The sequence below is a fragment of the Mauremys reevesii genome, linkage group 19 (genome assembly GCF_016161935.1).
Source record: "Mauremys reevesii isolate NIE-2019 linkage group 19, ASM1616193v1, whole genome shotgun sequence".
NCBI classification, from domain to species: domain Eukaryota; kingdom Metazoa; phylum Chordata; order Testudines; family Geoemydidae; genus Mauremys; species Mauremys reevesii.
The window spans coordinates 1525594-1553115 of NC_052641.1; the positions used below are offsets into that span (position 1 = coordinate 1525594).

Sequence of the window (27522 nt, forward strand, 5' to 3'; positions counted from 1 at the left end):
ACACGCCGCCTTCCACCCCGTGACCCGGAAGTGGCTGTGAGGCCCGGCCCGTTGCACAGGTCTCCGTTCCCCTCTGGAGCAGCATGGCGTCCTCGCGGGCCCCCGCGATGCGTGTCGCCCCGGGGCGGGCGCCCCTTCCTCAGCCGGGCCCGGCTCCATCCCCGCGGGTAGGGTCTCACTCGGGGCCCTCCTAGGGCATCGCGGGGGGGGGGCGTTGCGCACCTTCCCGCCGGTGTCGCTTCGGAGGCCGCAGCGCTGAGGTGCCCGCCCGCCCGCCGAGCACCGTGCCTGGTGCGAGGTGCTGTGGGGAGAGCCCCGCTCCGAGCCTTGCCTGTGGTCAGAGGCCAGGCTCTGGGAGATGGGCGCGCCTGGTGCAGGGGAAGAGGCTGTAATGAAGTTTTTGGCGGGGAGTCTGAGTGGTTGTCTGGGCTAGGCAGGAGTAGGGCGCTCCGGTGAACCACAGGGCCAAGGCAGAGAGCAAGGGTGTGTGATGGGCGCATTGGGGCATCACTCACAGAGGGCAGAGTTAAGGTAATTCACTGCATTTCCTTTCAAAAGTCTGAGATTTGCTGAACCTCATGTTTTGTAGGAAACCAGATTGAACTGGGCAACCCTAACTCTGTGTGAACGAAGTTCTTTGGCAGTGAATGTATTACTTTTTTGAACATAAAGAGAAATGTGGGTGTTCAGTGTAAGGGTATTTCTACACTGCCCACGTTACAGTGCAGCCACTGCAGAATTGTGACATGGGCAGTGTAGTCACGCTTTATTGCTGGGGGAGAACTTTTTTGGTTATTTAAAAAAAAACAACACCCTGAACGAGCGATGTTAGCTTTATGCTCCCAGCAATAAAGCACTGTCTATACTGGCGCTTTTCAGCACTAAAACTTTTGTTGCTCAGCGGGGGGGTGTTTTTTCCACAACAAAAAAAAACCTGAACAACAGAAGTTTTAGCACTGAAAGTAGTTGTTTAGGTTGGTAGTTGAGACACTACTGTGGCTAGGCAACAGTGATAATACCTAGATCTTATGTAATGTGCTTTTCATCGGTAAATCTCAAAGCACTTTATCCTCATTGTACAGATGGGGAAACAGAACCATCAAGAGGTGTTGTGACTTGGGGCTTGTCTACACTGTGAAGTTGCCGACAAAACTTCTGTCTTTTACAGTACTTAAAAAAGCTCTCCCCTCCCCCACCCCCCGAAAGACAAAAGTTTTGTCGATGCAAGCAGCAGTGTGAACGCAGCTTTGTCGACAAAGCTAACGTCACTTGGGGGGCTGGAAGTATTTTGTCAGCAAAAGTGCCGGCAAAGTACCAAAAAAGAGCTTAGCGCCCCTGTCAGAGTGGGCGCTCGTTCATTCGCGCACCATTCAGAAGAACAGTGCACTATCTGGCGCTCCGTCATCCTTTTTGTTTTCCAATCGCTTGCGCTTCTTTCCTTCGTGGTCTGCTGCTATAACATCGGCTGGCTGGGTCCCAGCACCATCACGGCTACACCTACTACTACTTCGCCCCCCCCCCCCCCCCCCCCACCCCCCCTCCCTCCTCTCCCCTCCTCCTCTCAAGTCCTCAGGAGGTGCAGGCTCTGCTGTTGCGTGTGGGTGCTGTGCCTAGGTGCTAGCGAGGCAGCCTCCTGGGCAGGGATTCTACTCATCCCCCTCCTCATCCTCAGCCCCAAATCTTCCTTATCTCTCGGGACAGGGGGGGATCTCTCAGAGCTATCTCTGATAGCTCTGCAAGCTCATTATGGTAACCTTTCCTTCCATTCCCCCTTTCCGATCCGTTGGATTGGATGCCGCTTTCGACATGATGAGCACAACACGGGCAGCCATGTTCTATCTGAACAAACAGAGTGGGCCCGATCCTCCCGCTGTGCAGGGCGATGCTCCTATGGGACCCTGTGTGTAACCACTCCCGATCGCCTCTGGCGTTCTTTCTGCCCAGCAGAACGCTCATCTTCCAAAGGTGGGATTTCCCAAATAGACCTGTTTGCCTCCCAGACCAGAAGTGAGTGCCACAGGTTCTGTTCGTACCAGGGGGTCACTCATCTCTCCGGAATCACCTACATGGAATGGATAGGAGCAATCACTCGAAGAAGAAAAAAGTTACTCACCTCACCTGCTGGGTGTGGTGTTCTTCGAGATGTGTTATCCATTATCAAACTCCCTCCTTATAGGAGCAACACATCTCGAAGAACACCAGTTACTACAGGTGAGTAACCGTCTTTTTTACGCACACTGACTTTTAGCGACAAACACAGCCTTGTTGCTAAAAGCTATGTGGTGTAGACAAGCCCTTGGAAGGGGTTCTACATATCCATCTCCAGCATAGGAGACTCAGAGAGGTGTATGGAGAGGCCAATTGAGCACACTGTGATGTAATCCTGTGAAGAGGAATGCCCCATGGAGATGTATAGAGCCTGAAACAATAGCTCTGAGATGTATAACTGCTCTGTTCATCTGAAGCCTGATCTACACTAAGGCATTAAGTCAGTATAACTACATTGCTCAGGGGTGTGAAAAATCCACACCCATGAGCAACATAGTTAAATGGACCTAACCCCCAGTGTCGACTGTACTAGGTCGACAGAAGAGTTCGCCTCTGGATTTAGCTACCATCTCTCAGGGAAGTGGATTACTTATGCCAGTGGGGGAACCCCTTCCGTCAGAGAAGGTAATGTCTTCACTGAAGTGCCACAGCTGCAGCCGTGCCACTGTAGCAGTTTGTGTAGACATACCCTGAGTTAGTGTTCCTATCCCTTTTCTCCAGTGCCAGTTCTTGAGTGCCTGTGACACATGTCAAGCATCTGTTCTCCGCTCCTCACCCCATCTCTCAGCAATGTGTTTTTGGTGCATGTTCCTAGCATGCCTGTTCTCAGCTCCCCAGCTAGAGGGGCAGGGCTTCCCTAGATGCCAGCTCACATGGGGGAGCAGGGAGAGGAGTCTGGGGCTCAGATACCTCCAGATCCCTGCACACATGGGAGGAGCGAAAATGGGACTGACAGGTGTCCCCTGCCCCAGTCTCTTCCCCACACTTCCATATTATCCATCCCTTATCACCCATACCCATTTGTTCCCCTGCCCTTAATCCCCTCTCCTTTCCTCCTGCCCCAAATCCCTCTCCCACACTGCTTCTCCACCCTTTAAACCTCCACATCCCAGGAGGCATTTGCCTGTGTAATTTATTTTCTTTTAAAAAACAGTGTGAACACCTGAATTTTCTGCTGTGCTCAGATTGCATTTCCTCAAAATGAAAAAACACACCCCTTGACAGAGGCAGATTATAGCTGGGTTTGAATTTCCAGTGCCTGGGGGTTGCTCAAGTACAATGGCTGTAGCGTTTACTCTTGACCCACTCAGGTCCTGTGCTTACTGGCTGGTTAGCAAACCTCTTGGGCACACGCACAGCGTAATCCAATGTGTGCTAGTCTCATGCCCATCTGTAAGCCTAACTCTTTTTCAAATACCATTTTCACTTTGGTCCACCAAAGACTTAATAAGAGCCATACACTAACTGGGGAAAATGTCAAGTAACTTGGACCGTTTAGGGCACTCTTATTCCAGAATAAGAGCATCTAAACATAGAGTTGTGCCCAAAGATGTTATGAAATCATTGGAAATGGATCCTTTACATAGGGAATAGACTATTATAATCTAGTAACTGGTTGGTTTGACCTTTGTGTTTATTTTGGAAAAACTGGGGAGTGTAGTGGGTCAGGGTGTCAGTGAACTGTGTTATAAAGGGGAAGGAACTCACTGAATCCCTCAGCTTTACAGCTACATTTTCCAACAGTCTGGGGTCTTTTTGCTTTAGAAGGTCTTAATTATTTGTAGGGAGTGTAATTTTGTTGTGCATATTAGCTGGATTCCATTGAAAAACATTGTCAGTCTTAAAGGTGACCTGCAAATAGTCCCTTTTTGCTTCTATCTGGTGGATAAAGAAGGGAAGAAAGTGTGGGTTTTTAAAGTTTGTTTTTCCTGCTTGTTTTCTACAGGAGAAATTAAGGACCTGTCTATACTAAAAGATTCTCTGATGGAGAACTTGTGAAATGGTGACAATTGTGATCAGAAGGAAGAAGCAGAGGGAAATCTTCCCATAGTTGGGACCCTCCTTTCAGATGATGTTGGGGTATCCTCTTGTACTGAGGTTACCTCTCTGGGGGAGGGAACTCCAGTCAGTAGGAAAAGGCAGGTGTTAGTAAAGGGAGATTCAATCATTAGAAACATAGATAGCAGGGTTTGTGATGACCATGATGACTTGCCTGCCTGGTGCGAAGGTTGCGGATCTCTCGAGGCATCTAGATAGACTTATGTGTAGTGCTGGGGAGGAGCTGGTGGTTGTGGTACATGTAGGTACCAATGACATAGGGAAGGGTAGGAGAGACGTCCTGGAGGCCAAATTTAGGCTGCTAGGAAAGAGACTGAAATCCAGGACCTCTATGGTAGCATTCTCAGAAATGCTTCCAGTTCCACATGCAGGGCAGACAGAGCTTCAGAGTCTCAATGCATGGATGAGATGATGGTGTAGGGAGGAGGGGATTAGATTTATTAGGAACTGGGGAAACTTTTGGGATAGGGGGAATGTATACAGGAAGGATGGACTCCACCTAAACCAAAGTGGATCCAAACTGCTGGCACTTAACATTAAAAAGGTTGCAGAGCAGTTTTTAAACTAAGAGATGGGGGAAAGCCGATTGCTGCAAAGGAGCAAGTGCATCAGACAGAGACTTCTCTTAGAGGAGAGTCTACTGATAGAGATTCTCTAGGTTTTAGTCAAGAGGAGAGGATGGACGAGTATAAAGAATGGGCCAGATCAGATGAGAAACGTTCACATAAAGAAGAATCGGACACATCAGAAAAGGGCAGACAAATAAGCAGTGACAAGTTTTTAAAGTGCTTGTACACAAATGCTAGAAGTCTAAATAATAAGATATGTGAACTAGAGTGTCTTGTGTTAAAGGAGGATATTACAGAAACCTGGTGGAGTGAGGACAATCAATGGGACACAAACATTTTGTACCCCAGAATGAATCTGAAAGACAGAATAGGTTGTGCGGGGAGGGGGAGTGGCACTATGTGAAAGAGAATGTAGAATCAAATGAAGTAAAAATCTTAAATGAATGCACTTGTTCCATAGAATCTCTATGGATAGTAATTCCATGCTCTAATAAGAATATAACAGTAGAGATCTATTATCGACTACCTCACCAGGACAGTGATAGTGACTATGAAATGCTAAGGGAGATCAGAGAGGCTATCAAAATAAAGAACTCAGTAATAGTGGGGGATTTCAATTATCCCTATATTGACAGGGTACATGTCACCTCAGGACAAAATGCAGAGACAAAATTTCTTGATACTTTAAATGACAGCTTATTGGAGCAGCTGTTCTGGAACCCACAAGGGGAGAGGCAATTCTTGATTTAGTCCTGAGTGGAGCGCAGGATCTGGTCGAAGAGGTAACTATAACAGGACCGCTTGGAAATAGTGACCATAATATAACATTTAACATTCCTGTGGTGGGAAGAACACCTCAGCAGCCCAATGCTCTGGCATTTAATTTCAGAAAGGGGAACTATGCAAAAATGAGGAGGTTAGGTAAACAGAAATTAAAAGGTACAGTGACTAGAGTGAAATCCCTGCAAGCTGCATGGACACTTCTCAAAGACACCATAATTGAGGCCCAACTTAAATGTATACCCCAAATTAAAAAAAACACAGTAAAAGAACTAAAAAAGAGCCACTGTGGCTTGGCTTAACCATGTAAAAGAAGCAGTGAGAGATAAAAAGGCATCTTTTAAAAAGTGGAAGTCTAATCCTAGTGAGGTAAATAGAAAGGAGCATAAACACTGCCAAATTAAGTGTAAAAGTGTAATAAGAAAAGCCAAAAAGGAGTTTGAAGAACAGCTAGCCAAAAACTTAAAAGGTAATAACAAAATGCTTTTTAAGTGCATCAGAAGCAGGAAGCCTGCTAAACAACCAGTAGGGCCCTTAAAGATGATAAAGTCATTGCAGAGAAACTAAATTATTTGTGTCAGTCTTCACGGTTGGGCAGATTCCCAAACCTGAGCCATCCTTTGTAGGTGACAAATCTGAGGAATTGTCACAGATTGAAGTGTCATTAGAGGAGAGTTTTGGAATTAATTGATAAACTTAACAGTAACAAGTCACCAAGACCAGATGGCATTCACCCAAGAGTTCTGAAAGAACTCAACTCGTGAAATTGCAGATTTATTAATTATGGTATGTAACCTATCCTTTAAATCAGCTTCTGTACCCAATGACTGGAAGATAGCTAATGTAACACCAATATTTAAAAAGATCTCTAGAGGTAATCCCAGCAATTACAGACCGGTAAGTCTAACATCAGTACCAGGCAAATTAGTTGAAACAATAGTAAAGAATAAAATTGTCAGACACATAGAAGAACATCAATTGTTGGGCAAAAGTCAACATGGTTTCAGTAAAGGGAAATTATGTCTTACTAATCTATTAGCGTTCTTCAAAGGGGTCAACGAACATGTGGACAAGGGGGATCCAGTGGACGTAGTGTACTTGGATTTCCAGAAAGCCTTTGACAAGGTCCCTCACAAAAGGCTCTTGCGTAAATTAAGTTGTCGGGGATAAGAGGGAAGATCCTTTCATACCTTGAACTGGTTAAAAAACAGGGAACGAATGGTAGGAATAAATAGTAAATTTTCAGAATGGAGAGGGGTAACTAGTGGTGTTCCTAAGGGTCAGTCCTGGGACCAATCCCATTCAATTTATTCATAAATGATCTGGAGAAAGGGGTAAACAGTGAGGTGGCAAAATTTGCAGATGATACTAAACTGCTCAAGATAGTTAAGACCAAAGCAGATTGTGAAGAACTTCAAAAAGATCTCACAAAACTAAGTGATTGGGCAACAAAATGGCAAATGAAATTTAATGTGGATAAATGTAAAGTAATGCACATTGGAAAAAATAACCCCAACTATACATACAATATGATGGGGGCTAATTTACCTACAACTAATCAGGAAAGAGTTCTTGGAGACATTGTGGATAGTTCTCTGAAGACATCCACAAAGTGTGCAGCGGCAGTCAAAAAAGCAAACAGGATGTTAGGAATCATTTAAAAAGGGATAGAGAATAAGGCAGAGAATATCTTATTGCATTTATATAAATCCATGGTACGCCCACATCTTGAATACTACATACAGATGTGTTCTCCTAATCTCAAAAGAGATATACTGGCATTAGGAAAGGTTCAGAGAAAGGCAACCAAAATGATTAGGGGTTTGGAACAGGTCCGATATGAGGAGAGAGTAAAGAGGCTGGGACTTTTCAGCTTGGAAAAGAGGAGACTAAGGGGGGATATGATAGAGGTCTATAAAATCATGAGTGGTGAGGAGAAAGTGAATAGGGGAAAGTTATTTACTTGTTCCCATAATATAAGAACTAGGGGCCACCAAATGAAATTAATGGGTAGCAGGTTTAAAACAAATAAAAGGAAGTTCTTCACACAGTACACAGTCAACCTGTGGAACTCCTTGCCTGAGGAGAGTGTGAAGGCTAGGACAGGATTTAAAAAAGAACTGGATAAATTTATGGCAGTTAAGTCCATTAATGGCTATTAGCCAGGATGGGTAAGGAATGGTGTCCCTAGCCTCTGTTTGTCAGAGGGAGGAGATGGATGGCAAGAGAGAGATCACTTGATCATTAACTGTTAGGTTCACTCCCTTTGGGGCACTTGGCATTGGCCACTGTCGGCAAACAGGATACTGGGCTGGATGGACCTTTGGTCTGACCCAGTATGGCCATTCTTATGTTCTTATCTGAAGATCAGAGAAGGTTCAGCTTTAAAGTGGAGAAGGGATTACTGTTTTAAATTTTGCTTCTGTTTACTGTTAGTAAAACCTGTTTAGCTTCTGAGGCTAAGTAATGTTTCGAATAGTGAAATTCCTTGTGAAAGATTCAGATCCTTCCACCTTTCATTTAGAGTGTTAAGACATGCCTTATATAACCTAGAGGTCCTCCAGCAAAGCTAGAGAAGAGCAGACTCTACATTTTAAGGGCTTGTCTCTACATGGAGTTATTCAGGAATATCTCTGTGTGCATGCTCATATTTTCTGGAGCATGAGTGTGTTCTGGTTTAGCTGAATCGAGAGGAGCAAGGTGGCACCCTTATTTCAGAATAAGAGCTTCCTCACAGGGAGTTCATCAGAAATAGCTGATACCATTTAAATTTGCACCTACCTTAAGGAAAGCCTGAGAGGATTTTTGTAAACATCATAAAGAAGCAGAAAAGATCACAAGTCCGGTTTTTTAAAAACTCCTTTGCAGCTAACTCTTCTTTAATACAGTTTTGCTGGGGAATAGTCTCGATGTTCAAATGAACTTTTATATATAATTTCAGGGCTTCTCACCTGGATGACCTCATTAACTCTTTCTCACTGGGGGATGCTGTCTGACACAGCTGAAGAGATTGCAGAATTACTGCTTTGTAGCCAGATAAATATCTAACAAGTCTTTTGAAATCCTGCCTTTATTCTCCAGGCAACAAAAAACAAGCTCTCAGAGGACAGCGATGCTCCCGCACCCAAGAGGTCCCATATCTTCTACGGCAGCTTGGAGGAGAAGGAAAGGGAACGACTTGCCAAAGGAGAATCAGGGCTGCTGGGAAGAGATAGAGTGAAAGCTGCGATTGAGGCAGGCAATATTAACATAACCAGTGGTAAGAATGCTCTCTGCGTAACACCCTCTTCTTGTTTGGGCCCTGTGAAATCTGCACTAATGAGAACACAGACAGAATCAAAACATTAATGTAGAATCCTGCTCTCCCTGCCACTAGGGCTGCTGCAGGATGCCATCAGGGAGGGCTGCATGGCTGAGCTAGGTATAGCCGCACTTAGGAGAGTCAAGCTGCTCTCGATTGGGAGCCCCCTGATCTGCTGTGGTGTATGGGGCGGGGAAGGGGCACAGATGTCAGGTTGTCCCCCTCCCCCTGCTGGTATACCCATCTCAGCTGGGGTGGGGAGACAAAGGGGCACCTGTCTGCACCAGCTTCTGGCTCAGCCTGGCTGCTGTCTGAGCAATGGGTAGCATTGATGAGTGCACTGCTTAAAGAGACAGCGTGCGGACATACTCCCCTAACACACACGCTGTCTCACTAACTCCCCTAACACACACACCTACTCTACTGTGGACTTCTTGTGTTATTGTTCAGCAATGTCAGATTGGTCATATTACTGAGTGCTACTTTAAAAGGTGATTTTAAATGTCACTTTTTTACCATATACTGTATATTTGCAAAAAGTGACAGAGTCCTGTGGCACCTTATAGACTAACAGAAGTATTGGAGCATAAGCTTTCATGGGTGAGTATCACATTCATCTGATGAAGTGGGTATTCACCCATGAAAGCTTATGCTCCAGATCTGTAAAAAGCGACAAACATGGCTACCCCTCTGATACTTGTATATTTGCAGGATGTTTTGTTTAAATTGTGGACATTTTTTTAAATCAGCTTTTCCCATTATAATTCAATTCTGAACATTGTTATGCATGTATAGTAAGGCTAATTAATTATTGTCAGTGTATCAAACAATCTTGATTTAAACCCCATCCCATAAAGATGGAATTAATTTTTAACTGACTTAGAGACGTTTATAAGGATTAATGAGTCTTTGATTAGGTTTGAATATTGGCCAAAATTGTAGATGCACAAACTTTGCCCAGCTATGAAATCTGGAGAAGAGTGGATTCATTTTTTAAAAATCCAAAAATCTACAAAAATAAAATGGATTTCGTAGGACCCTAGGCATGCTGGCAGCTTCCCAGAAGCCTGAGGACTATACTTAATCAGCTGCTGTACTTCAATACAGAAGTTGGGGCTGCTGAGACTACAAGTCCTAATATCCAATGCTCCATCTTGATTTGAGCAGGGTGTCTGGAGGAACATGCCATTGCTGGTACCAAATATCCCTGCCTTAAATGGTGGTGAGAATCATTTTTATATATATAGCTATATATATAAAGCTATATATATAGGTACCAAATATCCCTGCCTTAAATGGTGGTGAGAATCATTTTTATATATATATATATATATATAAATGATTCTCACCACCATTTAAGGCAGGGATATTTGGTACCTATATATATAGCTTTTAGTGGTTAGAATTGTCCAAACCTTTGCTGCTTTAATTTCATTTCTTGTTTTAATCTGATGGCTCTGTTTCTGGTTTAGGTGAGGTCTTTGATCTTGAAGACCACATAAGTGAGCGTCAGGCAGAAGTGTTGGCTGAGTTTGAGCGCAGGAAGCGTGCCAGGCAGATCAACGTTTCCACAGATGACTCTGAAGTCAAGGCGTGCCTACGAGCACTTGGGGAGCCCATCACGCTCTTTGGAGAGGGGCCTGCAGAACGGAGAGAGAGGTGCTGTGCATAGTCCTTTGAGTGGCTGATAGTGGTAACCACCCCCACCCCATTCAAATCTCCTGTCGAATTCCTTGAGATGTTGAGTGCAGCGAGTATTGTTGACTAGTGAGTCTTCATAGTGATGTAGGAGGAGTTGAGGGGAGGAGACAGTGAAAGGAACTGACCATCTCTCCTGACCAAGATTATCTAGAACTCACTGAGTGAATAGGGTTAACTTTTGATGCATCTCATTACAGATTGAGAAATATCCTCTCGGTGGTTGGCACAGACGCCTTAAAAAAGACCAAGAAAGATGATGAAAAATCTAAGAAATCCAAAGAAGAGGTAAAATCTCCCATTCTTAGTGTCTGCTGGCTGTTAATGCAGAGAGGAGGAGGCTGCTTGGCAGCCTGTATTATTTCCAGGCCTCTATCCTGGTGGATTCTTGTTTCAATAGAGGGTCTGATAGTATGAATTCACTCCACGCATCATCCCTTCCTGCCACTGCTGCCCATTTGAAAAAGCCTATTGCTTCCACTTTTATAACCTATTAAATCAGGGGTGTCAAATTTATTGTGTAGAAAAGGCTGCATTCCACATTTAGTTATTGTCCGTGAGCCAGAAGTGTAGATGTAGGGCTCTATGCCCCTCTCCTTCAACAGCAGAAAACTTGCTGCTGGCAATGAGAGGACTGCATGAAGAGCAAGGCCAGAATGTGTCCTTTTAGAGTAATTAACCTTTTAATTACTATTAAGTACTTTATTGCAACATTCGTTGTCTTTGCCACCCACTTTGAGCCACCACACCACTGTTTCTGCCCTTCTCCGCCCTTCTTTCTCTCTCTCTCCATTTTGTTTTTTCTTTGTTGTACTCTCTGCATTTTCTTCCTTGCAGCAACTCTCACTTCCCACTCCCTGGACTTCCTTCCCCCTTCCATCTGCTAAAATAGCTATGCAGCGATTAAATGAAAAGCTGAGACTGCGCAATCTGAACACGGCATGTGGGCTATGGAAACGTCTCAGACAAGCCAAATCTGGTCCATGAGACCGTATGTGTGACACATCTGCCTTAAACCCTTCTCTAGGGATAGTAGAGCCACACTAATCCACACACTTTATAAACCCCCGGAAATAGCTGCTTCCCACTCTCAGCACAGATTTACCAGCAGATGCTGCAGTGGCATTCTGGTACCATGGTGATGGAGGCAATGTAGGGCACCAAATAGAATAGTGACATCACTCAAACTGTTTCTGGGTTTGTTTGTTTTTTAGTATCAGCAAACTTGGTACCATGAAGGGCCAAACAGCCTGAAAACAGCTAGGCTGTGGATCGCCAACTACTCGCTCCCCAGGTAAGGAACCAGGTTACAAATTGAAAACAGTGGGAGAAGATATGAGCTGTTATAAGGAGCAGCAGACTTGTTAAACCAAGCTAATGATTGCCCTGTGGTGGTCAAAGCTGGGAGCTTGAGAACAGGGGACTCATAGCTGTGGTTGGAGCCAAGCATAAAGGACTATAGGGTTGTACACATAATGACTAGCGCTGGCAGTAGCCCAGCTTTGAGGACAGGAAGAAGAGGACAGGACCTATGCCAGCCCTAGGGCAGGGGGATGTGAGGTATAATCACTCTAATTTTGCTCATGCCACAGGGCAACAAAGCGGCTGGAAGAAGCCCGTCTGTACAAAGAGATTCCAGAGGCGACCAGGACATCCCAGAAGCAAGAACTGCACAAATCCCTGAGGGTAAGGGGTGGTTTTGTCTCTGATCATAAGTGATCAGCAAGAGATGCTGAGCAAAGCTCCCAGGCCTAGAGTGACTTCCCAGCTGCATGTTATTCTCCAAGCCCTGCCTAGTATGCTCTGCCCCTTCTCTGATCGTGTGATCAGGCTGGGCCTTGAACCTAAAATGGTCCTGTCCCATCAGTGGTTCAGAGGACAGGGTTTGGGTTTAATCCTTAGAGTCCTGCACGGATACAAATTTATATCCCAAACAGGAGATGCAGTCAACTGCATGGAAGGGACGGGGGCAGGGACGCGCCAGAGGACCTGCCAGTGTGGGGCACTGGCTCCTGGGAGCATCAGCCCCACATTCTGCTCCTTTCCCCACTGCAGTTCCTGGGAGAGCCCTGCAGTTCCACCGATGCCGATTTATACCTGCAGATGTCCGCATCCATGGATATAAATTTGTATCCACGCAGCTCTGTTAATCCTCTGCCTGCAGGGCAAAAGGATGGAGACACATCGGTGCACTTCTGCATGAGTAGCCTATGGTGATAAAGAAACTGCCTGGGCTTGTCACTGGCTTGCTCAGCAGGGAAGAGGGATCATGTTGGGTTTGTTTGTTTTTTTTTTTCCCCTTAAAGATTGTTCGCTCACCTGCTTCCTTGGCACCTGGGAGCCTTAAACCAATTGAAAAAACCAACATAGTAACAATTGTTTCAGAATGAGTCAATGGAACCCCCCCTTCTGTAAAAATGATCTAGAAGCCAATTCAGAGCTTAACAGAGCTTTTTCACACTGTGCCCTAAAGCCAGTAATATTCTACATAATACCTCCAGAGGGGGGCAGCTTTAGATAAGTGGACTCTTTCATGAGAGCACCCTGCCACTAGCCCTGGCGAAATCAGTGGTGATTGCACCTGGTATGTAGGAAAAGACGGACCCAGACCACATAGGGCTCTCTGGATCAGAACCAACACTTTGAAGTGCACCTTCTAACATATCCAGTAGTGCAGGGCCCAGCAAGCTGAGAGGTTATGCTGATCTAACTCTTAAGCGTCTACATTAAAAATCCCACCAATGTAAGTCGCCTACTACATTGATTTAATAACTCCACCTCTGAGAGAGGCATCACGCTTAGGTCAATGTAGTTAGGGTGACAAGGTGTTCACATAGACACTGCATTACTTACATCACCTTTCGGCTGTCAGCCCCGCCCTGTGCAGGACTCTCAGCTGTCAGTGCCCCACAATGTCTTGGTGGAAGTGCTCCTGGTGAGGAAGCACAGCACAGACAGAAGGAACATAGTGTGAATGGGAACCACTGCTTTAATTACTGCAGTGGTGTACATTGACTTAAGTCAACTTAATTTTGTAGTGTAGACCTGCCCTACGGTAGAATGTGTCTGCTCCATGGAGTTGGCATGGTGCTGGGGCAGTTTACCTCTTTGCAGAGTGACTTGGTGAAGGTCTCTGTTCTCTTTGCTTAGGTGCGTCACTTGAATGGCCTCCTTAAAAAGGGGAAGTTCTTGCTGCTTTGTGCTGTTTTAAGTCAGAGTTGTCTCTGTGTCTTTGCAGTCCTTGAATAATTTCTGCAGTCAGATTGGGGATGACCGCCCAATATCTTACTGCCATTTCAGTCCCAATTCCAGACTCCTCGCCACAGCCTGCTGGTCAGTTTCCTTTTACAATACTTTTTGGGAGGGGAGGGGTGAGAAGGATGTGGCAGAGTCCTGGGAGATTTATTCTTGGGGGAATTCTGTGCCAATTTTTTTTAAATTGTGCAGAATATTCTAAAATTCTGCAATATTCTGCATATTTTTTGTCAAATTAACACAATATAATCACGCCTGTTTCAGTTATTTTGGTAATTTATTTCAAAATACCCATTTACAAGTGTCTGTAACAATATAAACCAAAAAAGATTCAGGAAATGTTTTTTGACAAATAGATCTCTTATTAGGCATATTAATACAGAACTTTGAGTAATGATTCATTTAAACTACAATACAGATATGTATTTTCTGCACCCGTCAGAAGCAGTGAGAAGGCTTCTGGGATTTAGGGGTAATGGCGGAGCTGAGGGAGGGGGAAGTAATTGCTGGGAAGCAGCCTGGGAGTGAACCCAGAGGGTTCTTGGATGTTCGTGGGAGAACTGTTTAATAGGATTTGGGGGCGGGGATTTGTTAGAGAATTGGGGAGCATCCCCCATGCAGACTCTGACTGACCCTTATCCTCTCCTATTTAGTCAAGTACATCTGCCGTATCACCGTGTGTCCCTGCACCCCAACTTCCCATTCAGCCAGACATGTCTGCACATGTCCTCATGTGATCCTGTACCCCCTTGACCCTGTGTGGCCCTGCACCTTCACTCTGCCAGCCATAGCTGCCTCTGTCTCCATGTACTCCTGCACCCCCAGGCCCATTCAGCCCCTGGCTCAATGTCACCCCACTACCTCCTGTGCCCCTGCCCCAGTCTGCCTCCCCCACTAGTTCTTCTGAATCCCACTGTGTGGAGACTGCCCCCATGTGCCCTGCTGCTCTGTCCATCTCTCCCCCTCCCCTTCTTCCTCCCCCATATATCCTGTGCCTTCTCACCTGGACCTGTGGGGCAGGGCACTGTGAGGAAGGCAGCCTCTGGCCCCTCCCTCTCCATGGCTGGCTGCTCCAGCCGTTGAGTCAGGTGCCTTCTCCTGGCACCACATCAGCCTCTGGTGAGTGAAAGGTGTAATTTCAGTGTGACCTCTCTCACAGTTTCCCTTCAACACTTGGTCAGAATCCATTATTCTGCAGGGGGGAAAAGACTGCGGAGGACATAAATTCTGCGCTTGCACAGTGGTTCAAAATTCCCCTAGGAGTAGGGTTTTGAGATCTCAGTAAGGCTTATGCCTGCTTTTCTAAACCCTGCCTTCACCCGAATCTACTTCCTAGCAAGGGTTTGGAGCATCTGTTCCCCTTATAGCAAGGTCACAAAGCATTCCTGGCAACTTCATTTCATGCCCTCACTTTTCACTTCTGTGCCTCAAGCCCTCTGCCGAGCCTTTTCAGTGTGTGGTTTGTGGGATCATGTCATATTCTAGTGTCTGCACCACAAATTGGATCTGAGCCTGCAGCTTACACACAGACACAAAACACTGAGTGGCACATTCCACCTCTGAATTGGAGGTGGCTCTCCTTGCATTGACTAAGAGCAGTGAGAACTGTCCCTTCTCCTACTGGTTGAGCTCTTCATCCACAATCACTCCTCAAGGGAGGAGACTTCTCATCTGTTCAGTGGACTGCCTGCCAAAGCCCCCTCTAACCCTTCAGAGATCAGTCTTGTGGGAGTTAGGTCAGTGTTTACCAGTATTTTAGTCACTGCAGTAACCCCACACTCTGTTTTCTTAGTTGTTTTTTGAGCTGTGCTTTTGGGGTTCGCAATCCCTCTTGTGTTGTGACTGTGAGACTCTAACCATGTTTCTTGTGTTCAACAGGAGTGGCCTGTGCAAGCTCTGGTCTGTGCCTGACTGCAATCTTGTTCATACTTTACGAGGTAGAGGTGCTTTTGCTGATGCAAGCTCTTTGCTAAGTACCCTTATTCCCCTCAGAGTCTGGTTATAATGTAAACCATTGCTATTTGGCTAAAGATGCTTTGGGAACTGGATTCTTTGTGGGTGACTCTGCAACTTTCACCAGTGCTGGAGAGGGTGCCATGCGCTTATTGTTTGTTGCTGGTCATTGAAATTGGTGGGGGGGGGGGGTTTCCTAGTCTAGGCTGACATATTTTAGCCAGATGTCCAAGTCCCTGGCTAGTCCACAGTGAGGAAGAATCCTGTGGTTCCATGTCCAATATGCCAGAACTTGGTTGCACAATTCTGACCTGATAAAACCTGTTGTCAGAAGAGCTGATGGGGGGGGAGGGGGGGGAGGGAAGCAGAGATCACCCAGCAGAGCATGCAGTCTTTTGACTTTCTCTTTCTCTCTCTCTCTCTCATTCTCACCCCCGCCAAGGGCACAACACCAACGTAGGAGCAATAGTGTTCCATCCCCAGGCTACTGTCTCCCTGGACAAGAAGGACATCAACCTGGCCTCTTGTGCAGCTGATGGCTCAGTCAAACTCTGGAACCTTGAAAGGTCAGAATGACACTGGACAGTGGAGCCAAGGTCTGGGTGATAGACCTTATTCTAAGTGCTGCTGAGGTCTTAAAAACCCTGCGTTGGGAGTTCAGTGTTTCACTGTAGTCTTCTGCCAGGAGAAAATTCCCAGCCACGGGAGCTAAGTAGTTAACTTTTCACATTGTCTGGGCTCTCAGTTAACACCAGTATCCAGAGAGGGATGGACCAAATGTAGCACCTTGCTACCAAAGAGTCATTTGTTGGGATCAGGAGTAGACATGGCTGTCATCAAAAGCCATGTCCAGCCTTCAGTCTGGCAAGAATAAAACGACGAGGGGTGCAGGATATTGACATCTGGCTTGTTTTAAAAGCAAAGCCATGCAGTGTGTCTCTGCATGAGACACAGGTGGCTTTGAAGGCCTCAGCTCCTTCCTGTTAGCTTTGAGGGATGGTTTTTAATTGCCTTTAGCATGGCAGCAGTAAATTTGCACCTGGGGATTTAGTTATTTGTCCCATGTGGACATGGAGACGGTTATCTCTTTAATTGGCCTGTTCGGATGAATGTTTTTCTTTCTGATACTCTTTCAAACCTCTTAGTGGCTGCTGGGCTGATGCGTGTATTTTTGGCAGAACTGATATCAGCCCATTCTTGACCACCATGTGACTCCTTCCATACTTGTTCTGGGCGACGGGGATGGTGATAACTGCTGCTCCCCTTGGTCATGTTCAGATTTCATGTCCACTGTGTATTGTTCTAGATGCTGCAGTAATACAGAGGAGGTGTTATACAGCCACAGACAAGATAGTCCCTGCCCCAGGGAGCTCAGTCATTTATAATGTTATTGTTTATGTTGCTGCTGCTATTTTAATTTCAAAGCACCTGAAAACAATAGGAGCTTCTAACATTCTAATTAATTCTCTCTTGGGGCGACCCTTCTCATGGGTGTTTCTAGCCCTGGAGACACATCCATGTGCATACAAGTTTTTGTCAGTCATGTTGCTGTGTGACCCTAATGGCTGCAGTAGTGCAGGTGAGGCCTGTCCCCCCCGGAGAGAATGTGTAACAGGGTTGGTTTGTTTCTTTCAGTGATGAACCGGTGGCAGATATCGAGGGCCATACAATGAGAGTGGCACGAGTGATGTGGCATCCCTCTGGGAGGTTCCTGGGCACCACTTGGTATGTGGCATTGATTTACAATACTCAGGGTACTAAGCTTTAGCTCTTAAATTATAACAAATAGAAGCTGCTGTATGTCTGCAGAGTGGGGTTGGCAAACTGATTGCCAAGGTAAGGGGGCACATCTCATCTCAAATCGTCCAACAGAGATCGCACCCAGACAGTTTTTTGCAATAAGCCACAGGTTACCACAAGCTGGGGCCTTAAAAGGGCAGGACCCTGTACAGTCCTCCATTCTCTTCCCTTCAAGTGAGACCTTGTTGGTCTCCAAGTGGGTATAAAGTACAGGAGATCAGAATAATATTTATCCCTGTGGAAACACTGACTATTGGAATAACTACTTCCTGCCTTTTGAGATGTGCCAGCTGTCAAAGCCCTGTTGTCAAGCCGTGCCATCAGCTCACGGCCAGTGGTTAACACTGATTTTGATCAGTAGAAAGCATGAGCAAATAAGCCTGGGAATGGAGGTTCTCCTGCTAATGGGCTTGGGCAAGGAGTGGAGCAGATCCTATTGAGTGATTAAGACCCAGATACCCCTAGGGCAGAGGGTCTGATCTGTCCTGAAACTAAGCCATACACATAGTCTGAAAATAGATCTGAAATGCTGGCTCCAGAAGGAGCCACAGACCCTGCTGCTTAGTAGAATCTCTTTTAAATGCCCCCATGGAGAACAGTAATAATTCTTATGAGTCAGTGACCCCACTCTCTGCTTCTCTTCCCTCCATTCCAGTTCCAGGGGATCTCCAGACTCTGTTCCCTGCTGTGTCTTGCATCTGTAACTAGCAGATTATAATGTACTTTTCCTGGGTCTTTAAACCATCACCTGAGTCTTTGTTTAAATGGGGACTCACCCTCCCCTCCCCTCAAACTATGCACAGGTGTTAAAAATAATGCCTCTCTCTCAACTGCCCCTTAAGTAAATATCTGCCAATCTTCCCAGAGCATTGGGTGCCAGAGCTCATACGCTCTTCGGAAATCTGCCAGTCAGTTCCCCTTGGAACCAAAATGATGCAAACTGGCAGCTTGTCACTATGACTGACTGACTTACCTGGAGAAACAAATTCTCACTCAGGTTCTGTCACTTGCATCTTTCAGCCCTACTAGGAAACATGCTTGCAAAGTGAAAGCTGGTTACAGTGAGCTGTAGGAGAGCATCTAACAGTGTGGGGCAAATGCAGTTCTCCACGTGTGGCCAGTGAATACGCATCTTTGCTCTGCTCTTTGAGGCTTGTAGTAGGAAGTGGGCCTGAAAAATAAGCTGTTATGTCAGAGGCCTGGTATGGAGCCTGAGGCCTGGGCTAAAGTAGCGGTCAAAACTTTGCTGATATAAAGCAAAATCGGGCTGTGAACTAGAGCCAGGCCCGGCTCGCAGAATCTGGCAAGAACAGGGCTGATATTGCAAAAACACCCACTCCTAAGAGGTGCTAGAAACAGAGCACTCGCATGAACACATTCCAGAAGGGTGGTACCAAAACACCTTGATACCAACATATTCCCTAAAGATAACAGGAACACACTGACCCATCCTAAAGATAAGGTCAGGATGACAGTGTGATGGATAGAGATGTACAAGGTGATGGGTGGTAACTGGCTATGTCAGAGGGACAGTGTGTAACTTGTTTGTGTTGATGTATAAAAGAGATCTCAGAGTGAGTGTCTTTGGCTGGCCTGGGGATAATGGAAAGTCCCACCATTAACTGAGCTAGTCCATTGCAATGGTCATACATGTGTTAGTGTACCTATAACCATTGAGCCAGGGCACTGGGACTGTGCTTCATTGACAATAAACCTGACCAAGTGCCTTCGCTATGAACCGAGTCTGTGGATTTATTGGGCAGTTTGATTGGAGCCTCCTGTACAGGCTTTCTGGCCTGAGTCAGTACAGCTCACAGAAAGAATACACATGCAGCCAAACATCTGACCACAGGGCTGACTTGTCCCAGCAGCACTAACACAGGTGTGCATGTGCTATTGCATTTATACCACGCAAGGCACTCAGTGGGTGAAATGTTCATTTTATTGACAGGATCTGTGCACCCTTTGGTGGCTGGCCAACTGGCTGCCATTTGTCATGTGGCACTGGGGAAGCGTCCTCTTCCTCAGCACATTGCAAGGACGCTGCAGAACATTGACGACTTCTCGGTGTCATCAGGGCGACAAGGCTTGTTCCTAGTCATCTCATGCTGTGCAGCAGATGAGGTTCTGGGTTGACCAGCAGTGATGTGCTGATGAAGCAGTTATCTGTTTGTGTTTCTAACGGTGTCTGAGCACCCACATACCTTGTAGTCTGAGCCAAGGTTAGAATTCTGAAAAATACATTGAGTTGGACACATGGCTTTGTTTTTCCAGCTATGATCACTCCTGGCGCCTCTGGGACCTGCAAGCTCAAGAGGAGATTCTCCATCAGGAGGGGCACAGCAAGGGGGTCTATGACATTGCCTTCCACATTGATGGCTCTCTTGCTGGGACTGGGTAAGATTTACATTGAACCTTAGCAAGGTTGTTGCTCAGGATCAGATGCCCTTTGCTGGGCTGGGTGTGTTTGTTTGGGCTAGTGACCACTCTTGTGTGTTTAAGAAATGTCAATGCTGAGTTTTCTTTCCCCAGTGGCATGGATGCCTTTGGTCGGGTGTGGGATCTGCGTACTGGGCGCTGTATCATGTTCCTGGAGGGCCACCTGAAGGAAATCTATGGGATTAACTTCTCCCCAAATGGGTAAGGAGGGAGCTGGAATGGTACAGCTAGTGGTTCTGAGAGCATGAACTCCAGCTGAGACCAGTGTGTTCTTCCTTCTCCTCATGGCAGATATCACATAGCAACTGGCAGCGGGGACAACACATGCAAAGTGTGGGACCTCCGCCAGAGGAAGTGTGTCTACACCATACCTGCCCACCAGAACCTGGTGACCGGAGTGAAGTTTGAACGTAAGTATTTCCCCTCCCACACCTTGGTTTGCTTAGCAACACTTCCTCTTAATTCCCTGGACTGATGTGGCTGGGATAGCTGTATGTGCAACAAAACTGCAGAACAATCTGTGCTGGTAATAGCCAGAAATCCCAGAACTCAGCAGACTCCTCTCCAGAATCTGCAATCTGGTGTTGGCAATCTATTTGCTGCTGTTTCTACATGCAAACCTCACCTCTTCCCCTCTTTTTCACTGCAGCTACGCATGGTAACTTCCTGCTCACTGGTGCTTATGATAACACAGCCAAGATCTGGACTCACCCAGGCTGGTCCCCTCTGAAAACGCTGGCTGGCCATGAGGGAAAAGTAATGGGACTGGATATCTCCTCAGATGGGCAGCTAATAGCAACATGCTCATATGACAGGACCTTCAAGTTGTGGATGGCAGAGTAGCTCTGAGCTGCCAGTGACCCAGGACAGGGAATATCACAGACTGGGCTGTCCCTGCATTTTTATATTTAAAAAAAACAAAAAAACTGTTGCATCAACTACAATGGTGGCTGGAGTTGCTGGCTGATGTCGGCTTCCCCATGGTGCTGGTGCATCCCCCGTGCTGGGAGTTGGCCAAAGTCAGAGTTGATCTGAACTCCTGGAGTGATTCTGTAACCTCACCTTGTATGATTTGTATAATCTCTACCCCCTGGCTCTGGGAATGAGCCATCTACTCTACCACCCCTTCATCGTGGGCTTTACTCTGTTATATGTGTTTGTAAATACCCACACACCCCTTCAGATGTACTGTACCATAAAATCCATCGGTTGGCATCACCCTCAAGATCAGTTTTGTAGGAGACTTTCCCCAGCTGTGGAGCCTGAATGATCTTGCTTTTGGCAAAGAGCCAACTGCTTCAGTCGTTTAAATATGGCACATTAGTTCTCCCAGCACAGAGATTGGATCTCTGCAGAACGTGGAAGCCCAGGCCCCCTTAAGCATCTGCTGTGGGTGAATTTTAAGCAGTGGGGCAGGAGGGAGTTTCTCTTCATGCAAAATCAGGCTTGAACTGCCCACTGCCCTCGCTCCCCTTCTGCCTCTCTGCTACTTCAGAGTATTAAAACCCAACCTTTCAAATACATGGACTTCTCCAGCCTAAGGTGCCTCCAAGTCTGCTGGGACCTGCATACAGCGGTGTCAGTTACAGTTTTGTTGCTAGTTTGTTTCACTTTAAGATTCTTGCTCTAGCCACCCACTGTAGAGAACATTCACTTTCTCAACTCTTCCCAGTGAAGTTTTGCAGGTGCCGATTTCTAAGAAACCTGTTGTGACCTCAGTATCTGCTCATTTTGGTTGTGCTGGAGCTGTGTGGGGGAGGGGCCTGCAGCATCTGTTACCAGCCACAGCTGTGCACCCAGGAAGCAGTCCCATTACAGAGGGAGGCACTAGGCTAGCTGTTGTCCCTCTTCTCTCCCTACACTTAAATCAGCAATATAAGAACCTGGCATGTAGCAGTGTATGTACTTGTGAGAGTGGATGGGTGATACAGGGTTGCTCGTTCTCAGTTGCACCCTTCCCTGTGTTTTGTATGTATGCACTAACCAGTGCATTAACCAGGGTGAGGGAGATAGCCATGCAGTGCAGAAAAGCTGATCTCTTTGTGGGGCTGTCTCTGAAAAGTGCCCCCAGCAAGGGAGAAGCAGCTTCATCTTCTCCCATTCCTCTCAAGAGTAGCAGTACATGTCTGCAGCAGCGTAGTTCTTCACCACCACCCATTCCCTAAGTACTATGGGGGATCATGGTTAGTGAAAAGGAATGAAATGGGCCTCTTTTGGCTGAGGAAGTGGGGTTACTCCTTGCCTCTCTAGCTGACTACATGAAGCATCTGGTCTCACCTGCTCTTTGCCCCATCACCTCTAATTCATTATTGAGAGGGTTACCCCTGAGGAAACAATGGCAGCTGACCAATGCCCAGTGCGTAGTCTGCTAGGAGTGGCCATCTTTCCAGCCCAGGGGTTGCAGTGGCAACATACTGCCAAAGTGCAGCACAGACTTTGCATATAAACCTAAGACAAGTCCTACCATAATCCCAGCCTGTACAGTGAGACCTGCACTAGGGACCCCACTTTCAGTCAGCCCTGACACCACCAGTCCAATTTATTTGCTCTTTTAAGATCCATCTCTACTAAGCAACTGATGTTTGGTCTTCTGGACAGTACCTTAAACCAGGTTACACTGTAGTTTACAGGCAAATAGAAATCACGTGATTGAGCAATAATACATCATTTGATTGAGTTCCCTACAGCTACCCAGCCCTGTCCCTCTGGGTTGTATCATCTACAGTGACCTTAGATAGAGGTGCCAGCAGAAGGAGCTGCTGCTGGAACAGGCTGAGGTCTAGCTTGACTCTGACCCTAGCAGGACTTGCTTTATTAAATAAATGTAGCCACCTGCCTGCTGAGCATGGAATTCATTGTAGAGTGGCCCATGCCAGCTCTCAGATGGTAACAACTAGATCCAAAGCAGCAGCCTCCACTCCTAAAGTCATCCAGTCCCTTATAGTTTCCTTAGTGACTCCAGCTTCTATTTTCTCTCCTCCTGGCCTCACCCCATCCCTCAGGCTATCATTCCCCACAAAGGAGTCCAGACTTGTCAGTCTCTGCAGCAGAAGGGATGGGTTAATATGCTAAGAGGAGCGATGGGTCCCATCATTACATTACCTGACCCCTTTCACACACACTAACAGGAGTTGCCTGCTATGATGGAGACTTGAGCCACCAATGGGGGGGTGGGGTACAGCCTGCAGCAAGAAGGAAGCGCTACCCTCTTTCCCATGACACTGTCTGCAGGCCAAGGCCTTTTCTGATGGCCAAACAAACTGTTAAAAGTGGGGCTGTTCCTTCCCCAGTTGTGGCAGTTGAATTCCAGCATTGCAGCAAGTATGTTCCTACCTCTCGGATTGCAGCTTCCACCCCTGAAATGCAGCCAACTCTGAGGTGAAACACACCTACTGCATGACAGCACACAGTAAACCTCCCCAACAGTCTGGGGAAGGACATGAGGCCAAACTTCCGTAACTCTTACTGCAGGAAGCAGAATGTAATTATCCCACCTGGTATGTGGCCAGTGGCTGCCACACCTGCTTTTTATTGACTGCCTGGGGCCTGAGGTCTCACCTGGTAAAGACAGCACCTCCAAAACTGGTTGAGTGCTGAGGCAAAGGGAAGAGACTGGCTCATGGCTATTGCTTCCTTAAAGGTCTCCCATCCACGCTAGCGAGGCCCAGGGCTGCTCAGTATGGCTAAAGCACAACTTACGATGGGGCTGATGGAGCAAATGTTAAAAAACAAAGCTGCTCAGACTGTGTAGATACTGAGCACTCCTGGGGACTAATGCAGTTACCCACAGTGAGTTCCTGCTAGCTGCCAGCCAGGTACACAGTGGGGAACACTGTCACTGCTACTGAGCCCATCTTGGTGCAGAACAGGCACAACTGAGGAATCACATGTCAATGCAAACCTGAGGAGTTGGAACAGCCTTCCCCATGCTGCCCTTCAAACGGAGCTGCTGCAATCTGAGCCCACTGGCCTTAATCCAGAGGCAGGACAAGGAAACAGGACAGATACTGGTGCTTTCTCTGTTCAGGCAATTCATGTCTGCCCCATGGAAATGGAAACCGTTCACATTTATTTCTTTGCCTCTGGAAAAGAAAGTGATGTTGAGGAGTGAGAGCAGAGGAGGAGCTGGGACCCTGGCACAGGAGCTGAATGTATTTGATTGTGAACAACACAACAAAAAAGTGCAACAATTAGCTCAAAAAGACAAAAGATTAAATTTCTTGCAGGTCTTTGCTGTGGGCCAGGGGTCTGCTTACCCAGCAGATGGAAAAAGTGCAGCCCCCCCCCCCCCCCCAATGAGGACCTTTGTCACAACAGGTGGTGTCCGTCTGTGGACATGAATGTCCTGGCCTGCATGTTGTCCTTGGTGGCACCCAGAAGATATAAGATGAGTCACAGGTGAGCCTCTAGAAATCTTCACTTTCCATAAGGTTCTGGCTCATTCCTCCTGGGCTGGGGTTTGCAGTATCTCCTCCTCTTGAGTCCTGGCCATCCAGTATAATGGCCTTGTTGCCCACTACTATGAGCATCTGTATTCCCATAGCGCCTTGGAGGTCATGTCGGGGCCCTAGACCCCATGATAGGCAGCAAAGAGCTTCAGCTGATGGGGCAGTTCCAGAACATCATACAGGTTCTGCTGCTGTTGGTGCACAATTCTCAGCGTGGCTGCCAGGGAACCCCCAGGTCTTGGGATGCAGCCAGATGACTAGTATGGCTGGGTGTATCACTGAGAAGAGATCAGGAATAAAGCTCATTAGCCAGAGCCTGCACAGATGGTCCTGGAGGGTGCAGAGAGGACTCCCCTGCCCAGAGCAGATGCCAAGTAGCTGATGTCACCTGGGACTTTTTGCTGTCTGAGAAGATGTTGAGCTCTGGGCTCCAGTTGTGGGGCTTGCCAAGCCCTCAGCCTATGCCCCAGAGGAACTGCTTGGTCCAGAAGATGGAGAAGATGAGCAGCAGTGTCATGCTGAGGATGATGGCCATCAGGTAGGCGAAGATGCGGAACTGGGGGTTACGGATGCACTGCTGAAGGGAAGAGCGGCTGGGGATGGAGGTCGGCCTGGGGAAAGCCTGGGAGCTACCTAGCCTGGGCCCTGGATCTGTTCCCAGGTTGAGGGTATAAACCCTGGGCTGGCGCAGGAAGTACCGTGATTTCCGCTCATCCTTTAGGCACAGCTGCCGGCCCTCCAGGATGATATGGTTGGGCTCCAGTTTGAGCAGCCGCAGGACATCCAAGTTGGTGGGCAGGTCGGTGATGGGCTGGTTGAAGGGGAGCACTGTGAGGTGGCGGCAGAGTGGGCATTGCAGCCGGTTGCGGGCAGGGGACACCAGGCTCAGGTGTGCCAGGCACTCGATGCAAAAGGAGTGCTGGCACTCCAGGAGCTTTGGGGTACGGAAGGTGTTGTTGTAGGGGTTCCAGCAAACTGGACAGTCTGCCTCTGGCTCCCCGCGCAGCCCTTCTGACATGGTCTCAGTGGGGCAAGGCGCCATCCCCAGCTGCTGTGCCCGTGAAGCTTATTTGCTGTGAGGGCTGCAGGAAAGATGATCCCACCAGCTGCTTGGAAAAATACAAAAGGCCCAGTTACAATGCATCCCTCTGCACTCCAGTGAGCTGCTAATCTCCCCAGGCACATATACCCTGCTCAGGACAGGGGCTGATCCAGCTGCTCGCTACAAGGACCCCAGGAAGGGGAGAATCGGTGCAGGTAACAGGTCAGTCCAACCAGCAGCAAAGTCCCTTGAGGGAGTGAGGAACCTGACCCTAGGCAGGGAGCTGGGTGGGTGCTAAGGGAATTGGACATGAAAACCATGCTCTCAATGGCCTGATAAAAGTGACAGCATGAGAGATGCTGCGCTGGCTCCAATGTGATCTGATGGGCTTTCAGACAGACAGGAGAAACCATGAAGCCAGGCCCTTCCTCCCACCGACCTCAGCTTGGAACTCAGACAAATCCTCTGGTGATTGTGAACGTGGAGGTCTGGCCCGTCCAGGTGGCGTTAAAGCTGTCTCTGGTGCAGAGGGCTTTCAGCCAGAGGAAGGCATAGGTCAGTGGTTTGAGCATTGGCCTGCTAAACCCATGGTTGCGAGTTCACTCTTTGAGGGGGCCATTTAGGGAACTGGGGTAAAAATCTGTCTGGGGTTTGGTCCTGCTTTGAGCAGGAGGTTGGACTAGATGACCTCCTGAGGTCCCTTCTAACTCTAATATTCTATTAATCAAGGGCCTTAGCAGTGGGGAATACAGCTGACCCTGATACAGAATGTGCTGGAGAACCCTTAATGCAGGACTGATATGTTCAATTAGCCCAGGAAACCAGAGACCACAGGCAAAGGCCAGGCAGGAGCACGGCCAAGCTCTACCCCAATAGCAGCAGAGGCCCCTGTCAGGATTGGGCCCTGTGCAAATATACCCAGAAGCAGGTCTGGCCTTCCCCCAAAGAGCTTGTGCCCTCAAGCCACAGCAACAAACACATTGCAAAGCAAAGCCAAGTCTTTTTCATTGCATAGAGGTCTCAGCCTCTTGTTGGAGAAGGTAGAAAGATGCTCTGGTTACCAACCCCGCCACTAATGCAGGCTAGGCATAATGCCCCGGGCCCTTCCTGCTGGGGAAGGGGCTCAGTTCAAGAGCACAATGGAGCACCAGGCTACTAGTTCTGCTTGACAAACACTTGTCCAATCCATGCAGCACCCAAAGTGAGGGTCTGTTGGGAATCAGCGCTGGGCTCTCAGCCTGGGTGTTGGAGAGATGCCCCAGCCAGGGCAGGCTGGGCATGGTCTGCTGAATGGTGACAGTGCAGAGGGAAGCCCTGAGAGCAGCACCTGGCACTAGCACAGAAGCACCACTCAGGAGGGCTCCTAACTGATTGCCAAGATGCAGCACTACCCCCCTGCCCCTGGACAGACAAACAGCCACTGCAAGGAAACATGCCTGGCTGTGTTACAGAAAGCTCCCTCCCAGCTGCCCTTGGGGAACCAGGGGCTGCAGGGGACACTTACTTTCACAAAGGGGGCCTGGTATCACAGCTGAGCGTTGGCAACATTGCTAAGCAGGTGCCCCTCATGGGGCACAGGGTGGTGGAGCTGTCCTGCTCCTCAGATTGGCTAGCGAACACACCCTTCATCCTCCTTTGCAGTCTGCATCTGCCTGCTCCTCACTTGCAGCCACACACCATCGCTTAGCAGCGGGCAGGACCAGTGGTGGCCTTGACAAACAGGTTTCTATTGGAGAGAAGAGGGAGGGGAAGATAGACATCCATGAGCTAGCTGCTCCCGAGAAGCTGTGCTGGCCTGGGAGAGCGTCCCAGGCCAGTTGGAGGACAGTGCCCTCTCACTGTGCAGGCTGCAACTGATTTCCATGGAGCAGCACACAAGGCACTGAGCTCCAAAGGGCTGTCAGTGACTTGTTTACAGCACGCAGCCGGCACTGGAGAGAGGCGCTGGCAGGGGAGGGGATAAAAATACCAACAGGAGGGAATTAGGTCATGTGCATCAGCTTCCACCCCCAGAGCAGGCCCGGGCAGCTCAGGGTTGAGGCTCACCTGGTGGGTCAAGAGGGAAAGCCCTTCTGTCTCAGGCTGCTGGGCCCCACACACCAGCTCACAGACAGCACCCCATGGATGGAC

General features: G+C 47.8%; 2 protein-coding genes across 3 annotated transcripts; one reads left to right on the top strand and one right to left on the bottom strand.

Annotated features, from left to right (window-relative positions):
* The first annotated feature begins 1 nt into the window (after position 1).
* On the top strand, positions 2–22618 carry PRPF4 (pre-mRNA processing factor 4). The gene is made up of 14 exons (XM_039506575.1): positions 2–167; positions 8538–8715; positions 10230–10416; positions 10656–10743; positions 11670–11749; positions 12048–12141; positions 13694–13788; positions 15589–15647; positions 16106–16229; positions 17299–17388; positions 19738–19860; positions 19996–20103; positions 20194–20312; positions 20552–22618. The coding sequence occupies exons 1-14, from the start codon at positions 84–86 to the stop codon at positions 20743–20745; spliced, it is 1623 nt and encodes a 540-aa protein (XP_039362509.1). The 5' UTR covers positions 2–83; the 3' UTR covers positions 20746–22618.
* A 1573-nt stretch (positions 22619–24191) lies between these two features.
* RNF183 (ring finger protein 183) lies at positions 24192–27120 on the bottom strand. Of its 2 annotated transcripts, none has more exons than XM_039506577.1 (2): positions 26897–27120; positions 24192–25456 (listed from the first exon to the last, which is right to left on the bottom strand). In XM_039506577.1, the coding sequence occupies exon 2, from the start codon at positions 25390–25392 to the stop codon at positions 24805–24807; it is 588 nt and encodes a 195-aa protein (XP_039362511.1). In that variant the 5' UTR covers positions 25393–25456; positions 26897–27120; the 3' UTR covers positions 24192–24804. The 2 variants fall into 2 exon arrangements, with proteins under 2 accessions (XP_039362511.1, XP_039362512.1); XM_039506578.1 differs by having other exon boundaries at positions 24192–25459.
* Between the last annotated feature and the right edge of the window lie 402 nt (positions 27121–27522).